Source organism: Acromyrmex echinatior, chromosome 11, assembly GCF_024713525.1.
Source record: "Acromyrmex echinatior isolate Ae372 chromosome 11, ASM2471352v2, whole genome shotgun sequence".
In the NCBI taxonomy this organism is placed as follows: Eukaryota; Metazoa; Arthropoda; class Insecta; order Hymenoptera; family Formicidae; genus Acromyrmex; species Acromyrmex echinatior.
The window spans coordinates 12,006,438-12,025,602 of record NC_141862.1 but is presented as its reverse complement, the minus strand read 5'-3'; the positions used below and the strand labels follow the sequence as shown (position 1 = coordinate 12,025,602).

The 19,165-nt window shown below is 32.6% G+C and overlaps 3 protein-coding genes and 1 long non-coding RNA gene across 9 annotated transcripts; 2 read left to right on the top strand and 2 right to left on the bottom strand.

Annotated features, from left to right (window-relative positions):
* Positions 1-1,193: 1,193 nt before the first annotated feature.
* On the top strand, positions 1,194-4,676 carry Ntf-2 (nuclear transport factor-2). 3 transcript variants are annotated; one of them, XM_011053092.2, is made up of 5 exons: positions 1,203-1,559; positions 1,672-1,743; positions 2,338-2,436; positions 3,394-3,514; positions 4,346-4,676. In XM_011053092.2, exons 1-4 carry the CDS (start codon positions 1,452-1,454, stop codon positions 3,505-3,507), a joined length of 393 nt encoding a protein of 130 aa, XP_011051394.1. In that variant the 5' UTR covers positions 1,203-1,451; the 3' UTR covers positions 3,508-3,514; positions 4,346-4,676. The 3 variants fall into 3 exon arrangements, with proteins under 3 accessions (XP_087267292.1, XP_011051394.1, XP_011051393.1); XM_087411166.1 differs by lacking the exon at positions 4,346-4,676 and having other exon boundaries at positions 1,194-1,559; positions 3,318-3,435; XM_011053091.2 differs by lacking the exon at positions 3,394-3,514 and having other exon boundaries at positions 1,209-1,559.
* A 543-nt stretch (positions 4,677-5,219) lies between these two features.
* Positions 5,220-9,741, bottom strand: Hpd (4-hydroxyphenylpyruvate dioxygenase). Of its 2 annotated transcripts, XM_011053093.2 has the most exons (12): positions 9,638-9,741; positions 8,950-8,976; positions 8,748-8,810; positions 8,244-8,348; positions 7,957-8,082; positions 7,670-7,759; positions 7,482-7,582; positions 7,111-7,188; positions 6,158-6,392; positions 5,763-5,885; positions 5,557-5,673; positions 5,220-5,450 (listed from the first exon to the last, which is right to left on the bottom strand). In XM_011053093.2, exons 1-12 carry the CDS (start codon positions 9,638-9,640, stop codon positions 5,376-5,378), a joined length of 1,143 nt encoding a protein of 380 aa, XP_011051395.1. In that variant the 5' UTR covers positions 9,641-9,741; the 3' UTR covers positions 5,220-5,375. The 2 variants fall into 2 exon arrangements, with proteins under 2 accessions (XP_011051395.1, XP_087267284.1); XM_087411158.1 differs by lacking the exon at positions 9,638-9,741.
* A 69-nt stretch (positions 9,742-9,810) lies between these two features.
* LOC105144279 (uncharacterized) lies at positions 9,811-10,204 on the top strand. Its single transcript, XR_015546642.1, has 2 exons — positions 9,811-10,035; positions 10,119-10,204. It is a non-coding gene; the product is annotated as an uncharacterized LOC105144279 (long non-coding RNA).
* Positions 10,205-11,018: 814 nt separating this feature from the next.
* Positions 11,019-18,345, bottom strand: HPS4 (Hermansky-Pudlak syndrome 4 protein). 3 transcript variants are annotated; one of them, XM_087411136.1, is made up of 12 exons: positions 18,014-18,345; positions 17,032-17,286; positions 16,331-16,561; positions 16,080-16,174; positions 15,860-15,929; positions 15,581-15,748; positions 15,085-15,467; positions 14,727-14,888; positions 14,266-14,591; positions 13,575-14,113; positions 13,127-13,353; positions 11,019-12,777 (listed from the first exon to the last, which is right to left on the bottom strand). In XM_087411136.1, exons 2-12 carry the CDS (start codon positions 17,260-17,262, stop codon positions 12,603-12,605), a joined length of 2,607 nt encoding a protein of 868 aa, XP_087267262.1. In that variant the 5' UTR covers positions 17,263-17,286; positions 18,014-18,345; the 3' UTR covers positions 11,019-12,602. The 3 variants fall into 3 exon arrangements, with proteins under 3 accessions (XP_087267262.1, XP_087267261.1, XP_011051397.2); XM_087411135.1 differs by having other exon boundaries at positions 17,032-17,266; positions 17,489-18,154; XM_011053095.2 differs by having other exon boundaries at positions 17,032-17,266; positions 18,014-18,154.
* Positions 18,346-19,165: the final 820 nt, after the last annotated feature.

Sequence of the window (19,165 nt, the reverse complement as noted above, 5' to 3'; positions counted from 1 at the left end):
ATAAGGTTTTTAGCACTGTTATTTTCAAAGAACTTAATCGAGATATCGAGCAACTTAACGAGAAGAGGATAATCGAATAATCGAAGTATCGATGATTCAAACTCGAATCGAATTCAAGAGAAATCCGAATCGAACGAGCGCTCGAAAAGTTTGAATATTTGCGCATCCTCATCCATTCGTTTTGCACTTTTAATAATAAAAAAAATATAATAAATAATAATAAGGCTCCACACACAAGTATAAAACAATTTAGAATAAATGAAGAACTAAAAGCCGGTTATGTAACAAAAAATTATTTAATTTAATAAATGAAAATGAAAATAGTTACATACATTTAAAAAAATATATTTATTGTGATAAAAAAGAGAAGAAAGAAAGAGAAAATAATAATGCCTTAGCATAATCCTCTTTCAAACATTAGTAAAAACAAAATTATGAGACAAAACAAATATATAAATGATTTTATATACATTTACGAACAATTGCAAAATGAAACTATCATTAGGCTATATCCACACAAACTTGCATAAACGTATGCATAAAGAAAATTATCCAATCGCATTTCTCCTATAAAGACGCACGTAAAATATGATTGGATAATTTTCTTTATGCATACGTTTATGTAGCTATGCAAGTTTATGTAGATGTATCCTTAAAATCTATTCTGCAATTGATCAATCACAGTCGAATATGAGAAAAATATTGGACTGTTTGTGATTAGTCAATTCTTACAATTGCAATCATTTATAATTATACGCTTACGTAATGTTGAATGGGCCTCATAGGTGCGTGTCATTTTATGCACGATGTGCATAATGCGTCATTTTATTCTTGTTCAACGGTGAAAAGATTTTCGACCAAGACATCTAGACAATAAGTGAAATGTTTAATAAAAAAAAAGTCACAAACTTTTACCGATGCACATACAGCTGATCATCTGCACTTTTTATTCAAGCGAGAGAAATACATGCTCAGTCTCACGTTCAAGATTATGTTCAAATTCCCAGCCGAGTGTCCTGCAGGTATCATTTTATTCTTATTGTTCACCGAATGAACATGATAACATGATACCTAGGGAGCACTCGGATGGGAATTTGAAGTATTTTGAAGGCGTTCCAACCGTTCCAGGGTGAGTAAAGAAAAAGAGTGCAACTATGGTGCAACTATGCACCGAACGTTCGAGAAGCTGTTGCAGCCCGCGGCCCGCGTTACAATTCGATATATCGCGAATCGCGCGACCCCCGCGACCGCTCATTTCCTACTCGTACGTTCGATTTCGTTCGACACGAGGGATGTTGCACGGCGCCGTTTCGGGCTCGTAGGAACCGTGATATTCGAAGAGAAGTCGAAACGGAACGTTCGCGGAGTATCCAGAGACAAGGAGGTGAAGTCTCATTAATCGGCGTGCCTGATTCTCGCCGCATCGGTCACAATTGTCGGTCCTCAGCACCATGGCGATGAACGTGCCGTACGAGGCGATCGGCAAGGGCTTCGTCCAGCAGTATTACGCGATGTTCGACGACGCGGCGCAAAGGCCGAACCTCATAAACATGTACAATGTAAGGCACGAACGATCCCGTCCGTTCCCTGGGGCCGCCGCGAGTCCCATCGGTCCACTCCCTCGCGATTACCCTACCCGGTATCACGACTGATTGACATAACCTTTTCCAGGCGGAGACATCCTTTATGACGTTCGAGGGCTTGCAGATACAGGGCGCTATCAAAATCATGGAGAAATTAACTGTGAGTAAAGTTTCCTTCCACCGTGCTGAAATTGATTTACAATTATAGTACTTATCTTGGTGTCTATTCACACATCCAATCCATCTTGCAAAAAGTATTTTCCTTCCTTTGGATTCATCAGATGGTTCTTTTGCAACTAATTTATTCTTCTTATTAATGGATCATTGCTAATGAAGGAAACATCAAGAATCCAAGAGATTTATTTATTCAGTTTAAATGTTTTCTTCATAGAGAACGATAATCTTCATAGCTTTTTTACAGGCTTGATATTAGTATACTTTTACAACTTTCATACTTTGTGAGTTTAATATTTGGCTAATTCCTTTTATAAACATTATTCTGATTTAAAAATGCCATCAAGTTTGAGAATTTTGAATCAAAGTAGGAGATGAACAGAATCGAACTAAACAGAAATGAAATTTAAATATAAATACAAAATATATATAATAATTGTATGCAAACACTTAAGAGTTTGTATTTAATCTTTCTATTTTCATTTAAAAATTTTTCTGTTATTAATCGTTATAAATTTAATTAAGAAATGTGTATATTAATAATATATTATGATTATATTAATTTTTTTTTCTTTTTCAGAGCTTATCCTTTCAAAAAATAAATCGGATAATAACAGCGATTGATTCGCAACCAATGTTCGATGGTGGAGTTCTTATTAATGTATTAGGAAGGTTGCAGGTAAGAAAAGTATAACTAATAATAACAAATATTTCATAAAAAGCGTCCAGTATGACAAAATATAATTAATTATATTACAATATAAATAATATCAATTCTTTTTGCTTGTATAACTTACAATAAATTAATAAATAGTAAAACCCAGGTCAAAACATTAAATAAGCTGTAGCTTAGATGTACTAAATAATATTTATTAATCACAAATTATAATTTTCCGATAACTTTCAACGATACTTCAACGTTTCGATTACACTTAGTTCTCATCAGCCGCAGAAATACATAAGTACCCAAATATAATTATATTAACATATTATGAGGAATGTTTCACATTCGAGTTACAATAGATAATGTATGGTTGCGATATACCATTCTTTGTAACACGAAGGTGAGATGATTCTTAAAAATCTGATATATTATCTATTGTAATTCGAATGTTCTTCATAATATGTTAATATAATTATATATTTGGGTATTTATGTATTTCTGATGAAGACTAAGTATAGTCGAAACCTATCATTGAAACTTATCATCGGAAAATTATAATTTGTGATTAATAAATATTATTATACCTAACTATAGTTCGTTTAATGTATTGACCTGGGTTTTACTATTTAATAATTAGTTATGTAATGGAGACAACTTTAAGTTATATTATGTGATAAGAAGTATTATAATTTTATACATTTTAAAGTATATGTGAGATTTATGTTTTATAAGCCAATCGGTTCAGTAATTTAATTTTTAATTTTTAATAGTTTCGCAAACTTGGTTTTTATATACGTATTTGTACAAAAAGAGGAATTACTGGATGTGATGTATTTATTAGAAATAAAATAAGTTTTAACATATATGGGAAATACAACTATAGGTAGAAATTACAGACGGGAAACAAGTTCTATAATAAGAGGTTTTTATCAATTACCGAAAAATATTTAGTGATTACTGATGATCGTATAGACTGACGAGGATCAACCTCATGCGTACATCCAGACATTTGTCCTGAAGCCAATCGGTACCAGCTTTTATGTGCAGCACGATATCTTCAGACTTGCGTTGCACGACACAGTTTAGGCATCAGGTATCGCAAAGTCTCCTTGTTTGATGTTTCATATATTCGCTGCTTTTATTCTATCTTGATCTAGCACAAAATTTCTAGAGCAATAGAACTCAATATAACATCTGAATCCCTTTATAAGCTATACTAAAAATCTATGTTACATTTAAAACCAACTATGATGACATGACATTTAATTTTGTTAATATTTTTTAATAATTGTTTTATTTGTTGCAATTTAGCATTTTTTGCAGTATCTTTTACTTATTTTTATTTTCTTTTTGCCAATTTTATTGATCTATTTTACTTAAAAAGTGTGTAATCTAAAATAATTATAAAATATATAAACATGCATGAACAGGGTTGTGATGAAACGTACAGGGTTGGCCATATTCGACGGAAAGATGTTTTTTTTCAATCATGGGAAACGTCGTTACTCGATCTAACATCTCTTTCCCATGATTGAAAAAAAAAAACATCTTTCCGTCGAATATGGCCAACCCTGTATATCTAATTCGGAGGTCTCAGATGTCAAATTACAAGCGACAAGTTATCAGGTCTCTGTGAAAGTGGTACAAATGTATGAATCTGGGATCACTAATTGAATTTTACGTATTACGAATGGGTAGCTCAATACACTATTAAATTGCTGAACAAATTGGAATAATAATTAAACTATTTTGTAAATTAACATTTTAAAAATCATATTATTTTTGTATTTTTAACATTGAAAATTGAATCACAATGTTTTAAAGTAATTAATGTTAACATTGGCATTGCTTTATCATGTATTTAATAAATATCTCTTAATATATTGTTATATGTATATAAGATATAGATTGCATTTAATTACAGGCAGATGAGGATCCACCACACGCCTTCTCGCAATGTTTTGTGCTGAAACCAATGGGTAATTCATACTATTGTCAGCATGATATCTTTCGCCTTAGTATTCATGATAGCGCATGAACGAGGAAGATCAAGTAAATGCGATGAGCGTGTAAACAGACAAGTTGTCGAGTGACGGACATCCTGGAGATCGCGATTAATAAGTGAGCTACCTAATCTCATCGATAATCTTCTCGTCACAATCACATCCTACCTATCCCTATTCTTTCTATAGATATTACAAGTTTTATATGAAGAATATCTCCGCTTATATCTTGGCCACGAAAAAAAAAGAGAACGAATCGAAACATCCGATATTACACAGTTTAAATCATTTCGTCGGTTTTTTCCGTATACAACATACACACACACACACACACACACACACACACACACACACACACACACACACACACATACATACACACATATTTATATATATATATATATATATGTGTGTATGTTGTCGGAAAAAAACAAATTTTTTAGCTATACATACTAGCACAACATATACACATAGATGTCTCATTAATCGAAGGAGTTTGATTTTTGATGGCATATTATGTCTTTGCATTACTACGCTTTGAAATGTATTGTAACATATTTTACATTTTAAAATGCTGTGTATTTTTGTAATACGAAAATGTTGGCCATTAAATACAAGAATACGGAATTAATCAGACAAGTTGATTATCTATTCCATAGACGAAAACGTAAAATCTTGACTGATTTTCGTCAAACATGATAAAGCGTACAGCTCTATTACAATGTGAACGAATTATCATTATAATAGTGGTATGTAACAGAGTGTTAGATGGTGCTGAATAAATCTCGATGCGAATTTTATATGCATAATACACTTTTAATGTGATATTTCATTATATAATTAAAATAATATAATTAAGTACAAAGGTACTTGTCCTTCACTCTTTCATAGGATTACTTTATGTTGGCTGATAGTTCTAATTTTACAAATACATCAATAATATTTAACTTTCTACAGATTGCCACGTTTTGCTTGCTCTAATTCAATCGCTTCGAACAACGCTTGGAAATTGCCAGCGCCGAAACCCTAAACAAGAAGTGACAAATTTGTGATTATTTAAATATTAATTAATTTTTTGAATTTTTTGTAAATTTATAGATATGATGCTACAAACTTTTCTTTTAATACTTACATTATGGTTGCGCCTCTGTATGACTTCTATAAACAATGTTGGCCGATCTTGCATATTTTTCGTGAATATTTGTAGAAGATATCCATTCTCGTCATAGTCTATTAGTATCTTTAATTTCTGCAAAGCGATAACACAATCGAATTAATATTAAACGCATTGAAACTTGTACTGGAATTAATTTTAATTCACATTATTAATAAAAGTACCTGTAGCATATCCAAGTCCTCCACGATTTTCGTGCCACTGGCTTTTAGGCGGTTTCTGAGCATGTCGTAATAACTATCGGGTACGTGAAGAAACTCCATACCTCTGGCACGCAGATTTGTTATCTGTAAAATGATGCGTAAGAATGGATGTGTGGAGAAACTTATTGCGAGCGTGCGACATTTTTTATACAATATCTTAATTTATATATTGAATTAAAAATATTAAACTCTATGTTAATTAGTAAAGATCACAGAATAAAAATGTTAAGAGAACTGTGACCAAAAAGTTGGTTTTTAAAGTTACTTTTGCATTGCATAGTTGTATTTTGCAGGATATGTATGTTGTGCAATTTTATGCGCAATGTACATATTCTGTGCAGAACTTAATTATTTACCGCTGTAATAATGTCATTAGTATTAAGGGCAATATGCTGTACACCGGCACCGCCATAATACTCGACATATTCCTGAATCTGGGAACGTTTCTTCCCCGATGCGGGTTCGTTGATCGGCATCTTCACCGTCTCCTCCCAATTCGACATCACGATGGACCGTAGCGCGGAATATTCCGTATGCAACTGCGAATCGTCTACTGACCAGAATCTATGAAACTGTAAGCAGTCTTCGTACCTGAGAGAAACAGAAAAAGAGAAATCTACATTTAATCTAGTATTTTATTTTTCAGCTTAAGAATATTTTACTAATAACAGGAATTTGGAAATTTCTAATTTAGAAGTCTCGTGAAATTCAATAAGTCAGCAAACTTTATGAGTTCAGTGAACTTTATTTTAAATATGTATTTTATTCTACTACATTAACGTGTATCTTACTAATGAAAATTATAACAAACGCTATTAACTGATCTAAAATGAAAATAAGAGGCACAACCTCCATGTGGCCTTGATTTTAACAAATGTTATCTAGGTCACGATTTGAATCTTAAACAACATTCAAGAGGTTTTAGCCATCGATCGGACACCTTAGATAATATTAATATTAATAATATTAATCGGCGCGGCAGTACTATAACTTTCAAGTTTTATAACTCAAAAAGTACTTAATGAAAAAACATGTTATTATAGTATTTTGAAGAGCTATCGAAATAAGCTACAAGAATATGTGATGAAAAATAGGGGATCCATTAAAAAAATTTAAAATAACCTTGACCTGATTTTGATGGCATCACTCAAGGTCAAATCAATTCTCTTATATTCCCCTTCGAACTTTACAACTTTTGTCTGAAATATTTTTCTCTAAATTCTTTTCTCTAAGCTTTTCTGTATACATGTCTCATTAGTAAAACATGTTTTGTCATTAGTAAAACATTCAGAAGTAGTAATTTACATACCATTTCGCAACGGATTCCATTTGTTTGTCGGGCTGATTACCCACTACATGGTCTACAAAATTCAAATGTACTTGCGGCCTACAATAAAAGAAGAGCATATCGATAATATAAAGTATATCGATAATTTAAAGTTAACTATCAAGTATTTCTCATGTCTTTTTTGTAATCATCAGATTAATTCTAGATATATCTTGGAATTTTAATAAGAGAAAATGCTTTATATTTTTCTATATAAAACATTCTTTTCGTCAAAGATAAATAGTGTTGTAAGATATTATTAAAATATATATATTGTATATGTTCTAGTTTTCTTTTTAAAGTGGAGCGGTTTTAACTAAGGCTATTGAGAAATCGCGCTTTTGCATACATACAATTGATCGAGAAGAGCATCCTTTGATACCCTCACGAAACCCGGCAAGAAGAAGCCTTTGTACCTCGTTCTATCAACAAATGTATGGAGCGTATCACCATACTGATAAAAATGACGTTGAATTAATTGAAACATCTAGAAGGCAATGATATCGCAGATATAAGGAAGTATCATCTTTTTTATATTTACAGTTTTCACAGTGGCCATCCTCACGATGCCATATTCGTCGCTTTCCTCCCATATGTCGCGCACTATTTCGGCGCCCTTTCGCTTAGCAACCTTTACATACATCATCTCAAATATTAATGAAGATAACTTGAAAGTTACTTTGCTATTAGTTTCCAATAGAATAAAAGTTACTGCTTTTAATTATTTCTATTTCAGAAAGAATATTTCATCTTGTAACATGGAAATTCTATATTCACAAAGAATTTATATTTTTAGACGAAGAAAAAGCATCTCCTTTATTTCTTTACCTTCACAATGGTATCGATATCTTCAACATTGAACGCTACATCTCGCACGCCGTCTCCATGTCGGGAAAGATGATCTGACATTTCTTCATTATCAGGTTCGTACGGAGATTCGAACATGAACATTATCTACAAATATGATTAGGAAGTTCTGTATCTCGAAAGATAATATTCAAGATTTCGAAAAGAACACTACTTTCGATCATCAAATAAGCAATTAATTAAAATAAAGATATTTTTCTAATTTACTGCTTATGGATTCGCGCATGAGAATGTTCAAAATTACTCACTTTGTTCTGTTTGACAACGTGTGCCGCTGCTCGTCTATAGCCAGTTTCTAAACCACGATATCCAAATGGTTCAAATCCCATCCTACATCGATAGAAACTGGCGGCCTAAAAGCGCAATTGTATTTTATTTTCACATATAATTTATATATCTTTTTTTATGTGATTACATATAATATATATGATCTCCATATATTTAAATTATGTTAGTTGAAGAAGGACCGGTGATCTCAAAATGCCCGTTTTAATTATACTTTTGTTTATACTCAATTATTATTTTTATATTTTGCTTTATAAAGCATTTCTTGATACATGGGAAACATAAGAACGGATTTAGGACAAAAACTAACAAAGTTTATTTGTACATAGCTCGATAAAACTGATAAAACTCAAGGAAAAGATAAAGAATAGAATCATATTGCATACCATGTATTTATGATTCCTGTTTGTTTTTAGACTTATTTCTACGATATTTCCTATATATTAAGAAACATTCTGAGAATTTACCTGCTTAGCATTTCCAACCCAGAATTTTATATAATCAAAACTGAGGAATTTTCCTCCAATAGGCTGAAATACAGATATTGCGTCAAATTTCTCTAGTATAATAGTAATTCTCTTTAAATAATTACTATATGTAAATTCTAAATAGTAGTGTTGATTCCAAAAAAAATAACTTGTCTTTCCAATTTTTGGCAAGACTGTTTACCTGAGATCCTTTATCGTTGTAACTCGTCTGGAAACAAACGCAAAGAATTTAAAAAATAAAGAATTATGGACTCTCAAGTTTTAATAAACAAAAACAATAAAATGATTGGGCTGATGAGAGTCAAAACGCAGTTATCTGTGCGTAACTATAAATTTATGTTCCAAATTAAAATATATAAACGAACGTCGTTACTTATAGAAGTATAAAATTACTCGGTCTACCAATCTTTTTGTGAAGGAATTTCATTATGTCGTGAAGAAACATTTAATATTGTATATATCAACGCTGAAGATGGCTCAAACCGGAAGTTCGTTTATATATTTTAATTTGGTGATAAATTTAACAGTAAATAAATTTAAGTTACATAAATTTAAAATCACACACAGATAAGATAAGATATAATACACAGATAAGATATAAGACACAGATAAGATGCGTTTTGACGCTCATTAGCCTAATCATTTTATTGTTTTTTTTTAGCAATGAATTTATTTAAACAAATCAATGAAAACAAATATTTGTTAAACGATTCATATTCTACGATGCATATCATATAAAAAAACCTCAGCAAATTTTATGTTTGCGAATTATGTTGATCAATTGTATATTAAATAAGCAATTATGCAATTAATAATCTAGTTGAATTATAAAAATAATTCTATTACCAGGTAATAGATCTTCAACTTACCATGATGACTTTCAAAATCGAAGGAAACGATAAAAAGTATCTTCTAGAACGATGCCGAACGTTCGATTATTACGGTCTGTATCGAGTTCCGCTTTAAATATCGAGCCCACGAACTTGCTATTGGTCTACGGCGGGGGATTGCTACGTTCTTCGTGATCAACAGCCTGATAAATCACCAGCAACAGCAGGTTTTTTAAAATTAAACATGTCATTAAAGCTGAGATAGACTCAACGGCGTATTCGAGATGGGCTTGCCTTTCTAATTAACACAAGGTAATACAAGGTAATTTTTCTGATCCTAGATAAAAGTATATATAATAATAAAATAAAATTTCTAAAAGATTCCAGAAATACGTCATAAAAGTATCTGTTTAAGGAAATTTCCATTTTACGAAATTGTAAGTAAACATTTTTAGATAATTCAATTGTTTCGAAAGTATTTATGTCAGCCTTCTATTATTTACAGTTTTTTAAATTACAGAAAAGAAGTGCATAGAAATTTGAGAAATTTGTACAAACGCTATTTTATGATATTAAAATCGAATAAATAGAACCAATTAAAAAAAATTTCTTGCATTTATATAAAAACCGTGATACACATATAAAGTGCATTCCATGCATGCTATAATAAAAATCTCTTCTTCAATATCTTTCTTAAGGTAGAATCACACGGTGCTCTTGAATGATAGCATGCACACAATCATGCTCTGATGTATGCTAGAATTTGTTCATGCATTGAGTGCTACATATTGCATATACATGATTTTTATATTTATTATGGATTACTTTATAGTTTATTTCCTTGCACCAATCAAAAGAAATAATTACTAATTTCATAGTTATTCGTCAGACTATGCATCAAACCAAGCATGCATGTGTGATTCAAGAAATCATGTGATTCCATTTTTATTCGCTTCGATGAATCATACAACTGCGAATTTCATTTATTACCTTTGGCATATTAAAATAATTCTTTGCATAAATACCTCACTTTCCATAGTAAACATATTTACGTTGCCCTGCGTTAGAATGCAGTTTTTCTGTGCACACACCCTCTAATGCATTTATGCATTTATATCACGTGATGTTAGATTGGATTTTTTGCTGTTTATGTTAAACGATGATGCAGTAGTTACAAATAGCTTGCCTACATCGTGATTATTAATATTAAATTTCATTCATTCATCAGAAGTTATAACATTTAATCGATTGTCACTTTAAGAATAAATATTATATATAATTATTTAAATAAATAAATATATATATATAAATATATATATTAAATAAATAAATATATATATATATATAAAACATTAACTAATAACATTGTTATATAAAAATTCCGGCATATTTTATGAACAAGAAAATAAATTCAAGAACGTAAAGAGAATGATAAATCGCTTTATTAGACTTCATCTCAAACAAGAACTATTAGATACAGAGAAAAAGTCATCAGAGAATGCATGGAATGATATACATATATAACATGATTCAACTCTGTTCGCCAAAAAATTTCGATGCAATTATTAGCATAACATTTAAATTAATTACAATATAACATTTGGAAACATTGCATATCGTTGTTACGAAAAACTTGTTTCACGGAAGATTTCTATGCGAGGTCATCGACATTTTTATTTAAATATTATGAAACAAAAACGGATTTAATACCGAGACGGCGATGGCATTGCAAAAAGTGGCGCGTAAAACATCGCATAAAATATCTTTACATTAAAATTGACAATGTCGAGTAGATATTTTTTTATTTCTTGCATTATTATTATCGTTTCTATTTTTTCCCTACAAAAGCAAGAGCGACTAGAAATACTGGATGCAGCGCGTTCGCGGAATACTGATTTCCGTTTTCGTTTTTGGGGAATATATACTTGGAGAATATAATTTAACTATCTTCTAATAAAACTGAATATCTAATTCGCGCTGATTCGATTAAAATGCAAATAAGTTACTAATGGTTTGTTATGCACATATATGTATATGTACAATAAATCGGCTATATACAGGATGTCCGAGAATCAATGAAGATACAGTGTCTTACTTCACAAAATCTGAAATAAATCATTTTTTAAATAAATATTCTTCTACATCTTAAGAGTAATTTTGAAACAATAGAAAAGGCAAATATTTATAGATACGTATAGATTATAGATAATTATATAGATACGTGAATAATAAATATCAAATAAAAATCTTGCCAAGATAAAATCGTTTCAAAAATTAAATTACGAACAATATATTGTATTATCTATTTTCATTTTTGAAGTCTGATTCCCGAAAGACTTCTCGTTTCTAATGACTTATAAATCAGAATCTACTGAGATATGCTTTACTGAGATATACTAGTGGGTTAAAATTTTTTTAATTTGTCTTTAAGTTTTAAAAACATATATAGGATGCGTTTGGGGAGCGCGCTATGTGCGTCATTTTCTCCTTATTTAATAAACAATAAAGATAAATAAAATGGCATAACAGTGCGCTCCCCATATAATGCTAGAATCTACTTTCCGTCGATTCTAAGACATCTTATATACAATAACATATATAACATAAATAACATTTATTGTGATATCGGTTTGCATGATTGATGAAACGGTAAAGTACAAACTGATTGGTCGATCCGCTACCGTAGAAAATTTCTCGACCGATAGAAATTACGTAGGTACATTGCAGCGGTATATAAAAGCTCTTCGATCTTCCACCGATTTTTCCGGAATTACGCTCGGAAATTACATTGGAAAATCACAGATTACAAAAATATACGTAGAAAAACATTCCCGTATATCTCCCGTTAAAATTATCTCGTCAAAGTAATGTTCGATTCTTCTCTCTTGTACTGGATATGATAATTTCTCTTGCCAAGTGCAAATAAGCGAAATCGTGAATGTATGCATTATCCTCCTCTTTTTTTTTTGTAAAAAAGAAAAAGAAATAACGCGCAATCCTGAATTTACAGTAGCACGATCCCGTGATCTCTTTCCAATCGACGTTTCGCCTTGAGAGCCACGATCCCCATTAGATCCGCCGGGGTGGGAAGCGCTGCAAAAGTACTCGGTGCTACTGCTTGCTGGTAGAAAACTTCTACTCCTCCGCTCTGGTTACCGTAAACTACTGTGTCTTCTGTTCTACTCAATAAAAATATTCCTTGATGCTTTTAAACAAACTCGACTTTTTCGTCATAAATAATACACATCCGTTCGCCATTCACGTAATGTTATAAGAATTTCGTATATTTTTTGTAAATTATTGCAACTTGCAACTTAGCAAAATAAATTTTTTAAAGCGTGAAATAAAACAAGTAATAATCGTAATAATTTTAATACAATCTTGATTCTCTATTAGAAGATATTTGTCTTACAAGGACTGGCGAATGAAAAATACGAGGGGGAATTTCAAGTAATATAAATTAAATATAACATAAAGAAACAATGAATTTGTTCAATTTTTAAAGATATAGGAGATCTTTGTAATTACCTGACGATAATGTCAGTCAAACTGCTAGCTTGCGTAAATCTGTCGTGAAGGCAAGACACGATGTCCAATTCGGTAACTCCCCAAAGTCCAGAGCGTTGCACCGTGTCCCACTGTGGATCCACACTCAAAATACTATACAATTCCTTGTTCTCTGTAGATGGCAGCGGCTCCAGACACTGTTGCAACCGTGTTTCGAGCTTACCCAACGTGCTTACGCAAGTATGCCACTATAAAAAACAAATTATTTATATTATTTCTACAATTACATCTTTAGAAGAATAACACACAAAAAATATTTTGGACAATTTTATTCCTTTATCTTTTATTTTATTAATTTTTCTCTTAAAAATATTTTATTATATTATTGTTTATAAGAAATAATCCTTCGTTTTATCGCAATGTTTTTAACTCTTAAATCTAATGAATTTCATGAAATTTGTGTATTTACCAGAGCATGTATCAAATCCGGATTGTTCGCAGTACCGTTCTCCATCAGTAATACCAACACCATATTTTGATATCCGCAGAGAAAAAGCTCGGTTTTGACGAGGCAAGCGGCGGGCTCATCCTTGTTGACCCAGTCTTCATCTAGCTCATCCTCACCGTCGCTCGCTTCCTTTTCGACGGACTCCAGCTTCTGCTTAATCAGCTGATTCGTCGTCGTTGTAGTAGTGACTGCTACTCCACCGGAAAACCCGGACAGATCGCGGAATTCACTTGGCGTGGTTTCACGACTGCAAAAACCGCTAGTTCGCTCGTCGGCCAGTAGACTCAGCTTTGACATCAGTGGCGTCAACTGTAAACCGTCCAGCTTCCGTCTTTGCGGAAACTCAAACGAGCTTCCTACACCACCACACTCCGACGTCGATTTCCGTCGATCATCGCCGTTGGACACCTCAGCTACGACGTTGAGTGGCTTCAGCGGTAAACTCATTGATCTCTTGTATGTCTCTTGCTTGCTCTTGTCGTATCCAGACTTGGCGCATTCTAAAGATTTATGTTTAAAACAAATGTTTGAAGCATATTTCGAATATTCAACAACGCTACTATTGCTATTGCTTTTTGAGAGATGCATTTTTCTTTTTATATTAAAAAATATTTTTTACTGGATATTTAGTTTACAAGTTTAAATAACATACCTTCACGAGCATCCCTCGTAATTGAATTCCGGCTGCTATTTATCGGCAATTTCGCGTTCGTCAGATCGCTCGGTAAATTCCTTGATTGCAGATTGGCATCGTCGCCACGGCATTCATGAATGCCATCGCCATTATCATATAACTCCTCGCAATGGGAAGCGATGTATTGCTCGTACAATGATTGTGAGACTGATAGACCATCGTATCGGAAGACAGGATAACAGGGATCGACGATAGTGCGCGAATGCCGCATATTACTTCTGGACTTCCGCCGGAGTGAATTTGAATCGTGGTCATCCGGTGAGGCTTCATTTAATTTGCATAGTCTATTATAATAATATAATGTAGTAGTAAAATAATATAAAACATTCATTTTAAATATTAGGTTCAGCCGTATTATTTTGTTTTACTTAATAATCATATTCGGTAAGCAGATAATTACAATATTAAATCTCAATTACATTTTGTCTAATTCCGGTTGATGAGTCCTATGAATACCGTTCAAACGTGGTTTAATTGATGACGTCAAGTCTGGCAAACTCACACTCTTCCTGTCGGAATCCTTTTTCTTCATTAGCTTCTTCTTCGAAGTAGCGTTTCTCAGCTTGTTCAAGCGTTTGCATCTGTTATATATATGATATACAAAATATGAAAATTCGATTACTTTTAGCTAGAAAAGCTAAAAGCTGAAATAGCTAGAAAATTGATCATCATCATCAATCTTATTTCCACATTTGCCATGAAAGCCATGTCTTCGAAATGCCTAATCTTGCATATTCTACAAAATTTCTAAAAATTAATTTGAGAATAAACACGTACCTGAGTGCCTCTTTAACGACATCGGGAATGTCGTCATCGTCTCTTTTCGATGAATTTCTAAGGTCCTCGTTTTCACCACCACTCTCGGACGAGCAGATAAGCATAACATTCCCATGTAACACCCGATCCACATCTTTCAATGGTGTCGCACAGACACTGGGCGTGAGCGGATGGGCAGTGACACCACCCTTAGGACGTTCTGATTTGATCTCTTGCTTGCGTCTGATCGGTGATTCGTGATTAATTGCAAGCGGTACAGACGACACGTATTGCGGTGCCGAATAATTCATGGAGTCCAGTTCGCCTTCCTCGGGAACCGTAAAAATTTTCGATGTATCTCGCTTCATACCGGACGGTTCCTTAACGCCAGTCTTGGATAAGGTCTGAAAGTTCAAGGAATTGAATACAAGATGATTCACAAGTCATCCATTATTACAATTTTCATCGAAATGGCAGGATATTAAATTAGATTTTGTCTTGCTCGTTTCACACCTACCTTTCTCTGTAATATCTTTTTGGTCACGGTATCTAGACACGAATTGTAATATCGTTCGTTATTTGCTTCTTGCATCAATTTTGAGAATTGCTTTCTCTCTATGTATACTTGTAACAATTGAACACCGATTGGTAAGTGAAATTCTGTGGGTATCCTTTCCGCAGGAGCCTTCAAATTCAATAAATTATAAATGTTTTGTAAACAGAAGCGATTGATAGAAGTGAGTTCATTCTAATCGATCAATGCGAAAGAATTATATTTACATTTAAATAAAAATACCTTTATTCTGTAAGGATCCGTTATGACTATTTGCTTTGTTAGATCTGCTCCCAGCTGTGTTGAGACTATTCTGAAAGAAAGATTAATAAAGATCAGATAATTTCAGTCAAAATAATAAACAGCAGTTAATAACGTTAGTATGAGTAATAGTTAACATTAATATTCTAAGAAAATATATTAGAATCAAAGCGATGATTTTACTTATGGATCTATTTCTTACTTGTTATTGTAAAACAACGCTCCACCCAAAATGCCATTTATCTCTTGACAATGCTGTAACACTTGCATTCCTTCCAGGAATATATTGCTGGCACTCTACATTAACAGAATACACACTTTTATTGCAAGAAAAGCAATATATAAAATCATGTAAATTTATATAATCGTTTTGATATTCATATTTATGTTGGGCATAAATTTCTTTTTCTATCTTCTCAGCATTTAGTCTCTACATTAAATATCTACACTAACCTTAGGAAGTTTAATAACAGGAATATTAGAAAACAGATTGGCACTATGTTGAAGAATTGGCAGATAGGTCTCAAACATCTGATACAATTTCTCGGTGAATCTATTACGATCGTTGTTTAAGGATTCCAGAATCTGGACGAGGTCGCAGTGAAAGAACTTCAATAATGATTCCAGAATGTCGGCGCGTCTTTCAAGTATCCAGTCGTGTATGTTTCTATCAGTCCCTACTGCCTAAAAATTAAACAACGTAATTTACGATTGTTAATTTCATAAAGTATAACAGATATAGCTCTTTATAAATATCGAGACAAATAATCATATTACTAATTAACATCTATATCAACTGAATAATACAAAATATATATATAACATAATATATATATATAAAGAATAAATTTATTATGCAAAATGCGTAATTAAATTCCTTGGAGGAATCTTTAAAAAAAGACAAAACAACTTTAAAATTTAATATTGACATTCTTATCTTTTACATCAATATTATCTAATGATTATCAATAATTTCAAAAGAGAATACATGATTATATTATAATAAATAAATTATAAATATTACAGATTATAAATATTATAAATTATAAATATTATTGCTTATATAAATCTTGCTCTCAAGTTGCATCTTATTTAAAATTGTTGCACATAAATGCAAAGCAACAATTGATTGCTCGCAATGAAAAATTACTTACTAGCACATATTGCCCAAATTTCTTTAGCACAAACTTTCCACCTTGCAATGTGATAGAACGTGGTGCTGAAAACGACGTTGTCAGGAAGTGATGCACACCCATCAGTTGTCCCGCCAGAGCCAGTCTCTGCGTGAGAGATACCCAAGCGGGATGGAAATACATAACTGCTTCAGCAGGGTCATCCTCCTCTTTACAACACTTTGCAGTGTCGTAAACGAATACTATCATCATCTCTCTAAAAGCAAAGTATTCATTCTAAATTTTAGAAGTAGATTTTAGTTCTAATCAAGTACAAAGTTTGGATACAAAACAAGATGTACAAAAAACAGATGTAAATTTTACAAATAAGTGAGGAGTTTATACCAAAACAGTAGGTTTATAGATATGATAAACCATATTACATAACTTTCATGGAGAGATTAATTTACTTTCCGACTGCAAGATTCATATAGCTTACCCAAATCTGATCTATCTAAATATATTGGCGACAAATGCGAAAATATCTTAAAGTATTTCATTGTAGAAAATTGCCCTAAGCAATGCAGAGAACGCGTTCTATGGAATGTTTCAGTTTGGACGCGTGACTGAATCACTCCCGAGCGAACATCACTGTCGGTCCCAGAAACCGATACGGTATCGAGGCTAGATAAGATTAAATTACAAGTAGCGTAAAACGAACATTAGTCTTCGCAGAACGGAGCAATCCGGAGCAGTGTGCTCTATGGGAGAATCGCATCGAGTCAATTCTGTTTCTAGTATTTAAATACTTAAAAGAAAATTCGCGTGCTCTTTCACGAGGCTCGGGGAAGCTGTGGGACATAATCATTACTTTCGTAAGTTGCGACTTCCGTGCGATCACAAGAATAGGGAAATAGTAAACAGAGTGTCGTTGCGAGCGAAAGTAGCGAAACCTGCTATCGTGGGTGTGCGTGCCAGTACGCGATCTAATTAGATGAGGCGACGTAATTAAGCGTAGGCATACTTCGCCATGGTGATGATTAATCGTCGTCTTGGCACGTGGCGATCTGTCAACCGGTCTCACGCCGTTGAAGCTCCGCTGTCGATCTCCTCGACGTACGCTCGTTCCGTCAACAAGGAACGCGTCCGCCGTATCGCTAGTGCGATCCCAGATACCCGGTTGTGGTCCGGTAGAAGTGATTCGTGGAGATGTATCCTGGTCGCTTCGTCGACCGGCGAGAAACGTCGTATGCCATTTTTTTCTCTCTCTCTCTCCGTCAATCGTCGATCGTGAATGATTGCACTGTGCAAAGCCGCTCCTCCTGCGTCGCCATACCCCGATATTGATCTCCTCAGATTATCTGTGTGCGTGCACAAATATAGCGGCAGCTCCGTTTTCGCTGATCATCGCTGATGCTCGCGCAGTTGTCTCTCATCTACATTTTTTCTCATATATTCATGTACGTAAATGTGAAACATACATTTATAACATTCCATGTAAAACGAATTTACGGAAAAAAAGAAAACAATTATATCATTTTATTATATACATTTTATTTACACATATACGTGTATTAAAATAAATATAATAAAATTATATTATACATAATCTCGATAATACTTTATATAATGTTTACAAAATGAGATTCTGTATTTACTAAATTTGATTAATATAATAAAATTATCTAATTTTGTTGAAATAAGATATTCTATATATTGTTTACTAATATATTTATCTGCAATAACTAATACTATATATTGTCACAAAAAATACAAAAATATCTTCTGGGTGTGATTTTATGGTATATCAATTGGTTTGACATATCAAACATAACATTAGATTCACTTGATATATATTGGTTCAATTTATTTATAATAGATCAATTTTTCATCGCGTTTAATAAGTTCACTTTATCTTCTTTAGGCTACCTAAAGAAACACGAATTTTATATGCATTGATTTTCAATTTTAATTATGTTTTGAAAGAACTCTTGATATTATCTTTAACGATTAAGGTGTGAAGAATTCCATAAATATTTGCACAAAAATATTTTGTGAAAGATTTTGCAGAATACCAAGCACTTTTTAGCAAATCCTACTATCGGCAACTTTAAAGATAATTAATTTAAATCGACTTCGATTAATCAGAAAAAATTATTTAAATTATGTAATATCT

Coding starts and splice junctions, on each gene's coding strand:
- Ntf-2 (XM_011053092.2), top strand. CDS start 1,452: ATGGCGATGAACGTGCCGTACGAGGCGATCGGCAAGGGCTTCGTCCAG. Junction 1,560..1,671: donor ACCTCATAAACATGTACAAT/GTAAGGCACGAA, acceptor AACCTTTTCCAG/GCGGAGACATCCTTTATGAC. Junction 1,744..2,337: donor AAATCATGGAGAAATTAACT/GTGAGTAAAGTT, acceptor TTTCTTTTTCAG/AGCTTATCCTTTCAAAAAAT.
- Hpd (XM_011053093.2), bottom strand. Junction 8,349..8,747: donor GGGTTGGAAATGCTAAGCAG/GTAAATTCTCAG, acceptor TTGCGCTTTTAG/GCCGCCAGTTTCTATCGATG. Junction 7,760..7,956: donor ATATCGATACCATTGTGAAG/GTAAAGAAATAA, acceptor ATGTATGTAAAG/GTTGCTAAGCGAAAGGGCGC.
- HPS4 (XM_011053095.2), bottom strand. Junction 15,930..16,079: donor GCGTTGTTTTACAATAACAA/GTAAGAAATAGA, acceptor TCTTTCTTTCAG/AATAGTCTCAACACAGCTGG. Junction 14,114..14,265: donor TACGAGGGATGCTCGTGAAG/GTATGTTATTTA, acceptor ATAAATCTTTAG/AATGCGCCAAGTCTGGATAC.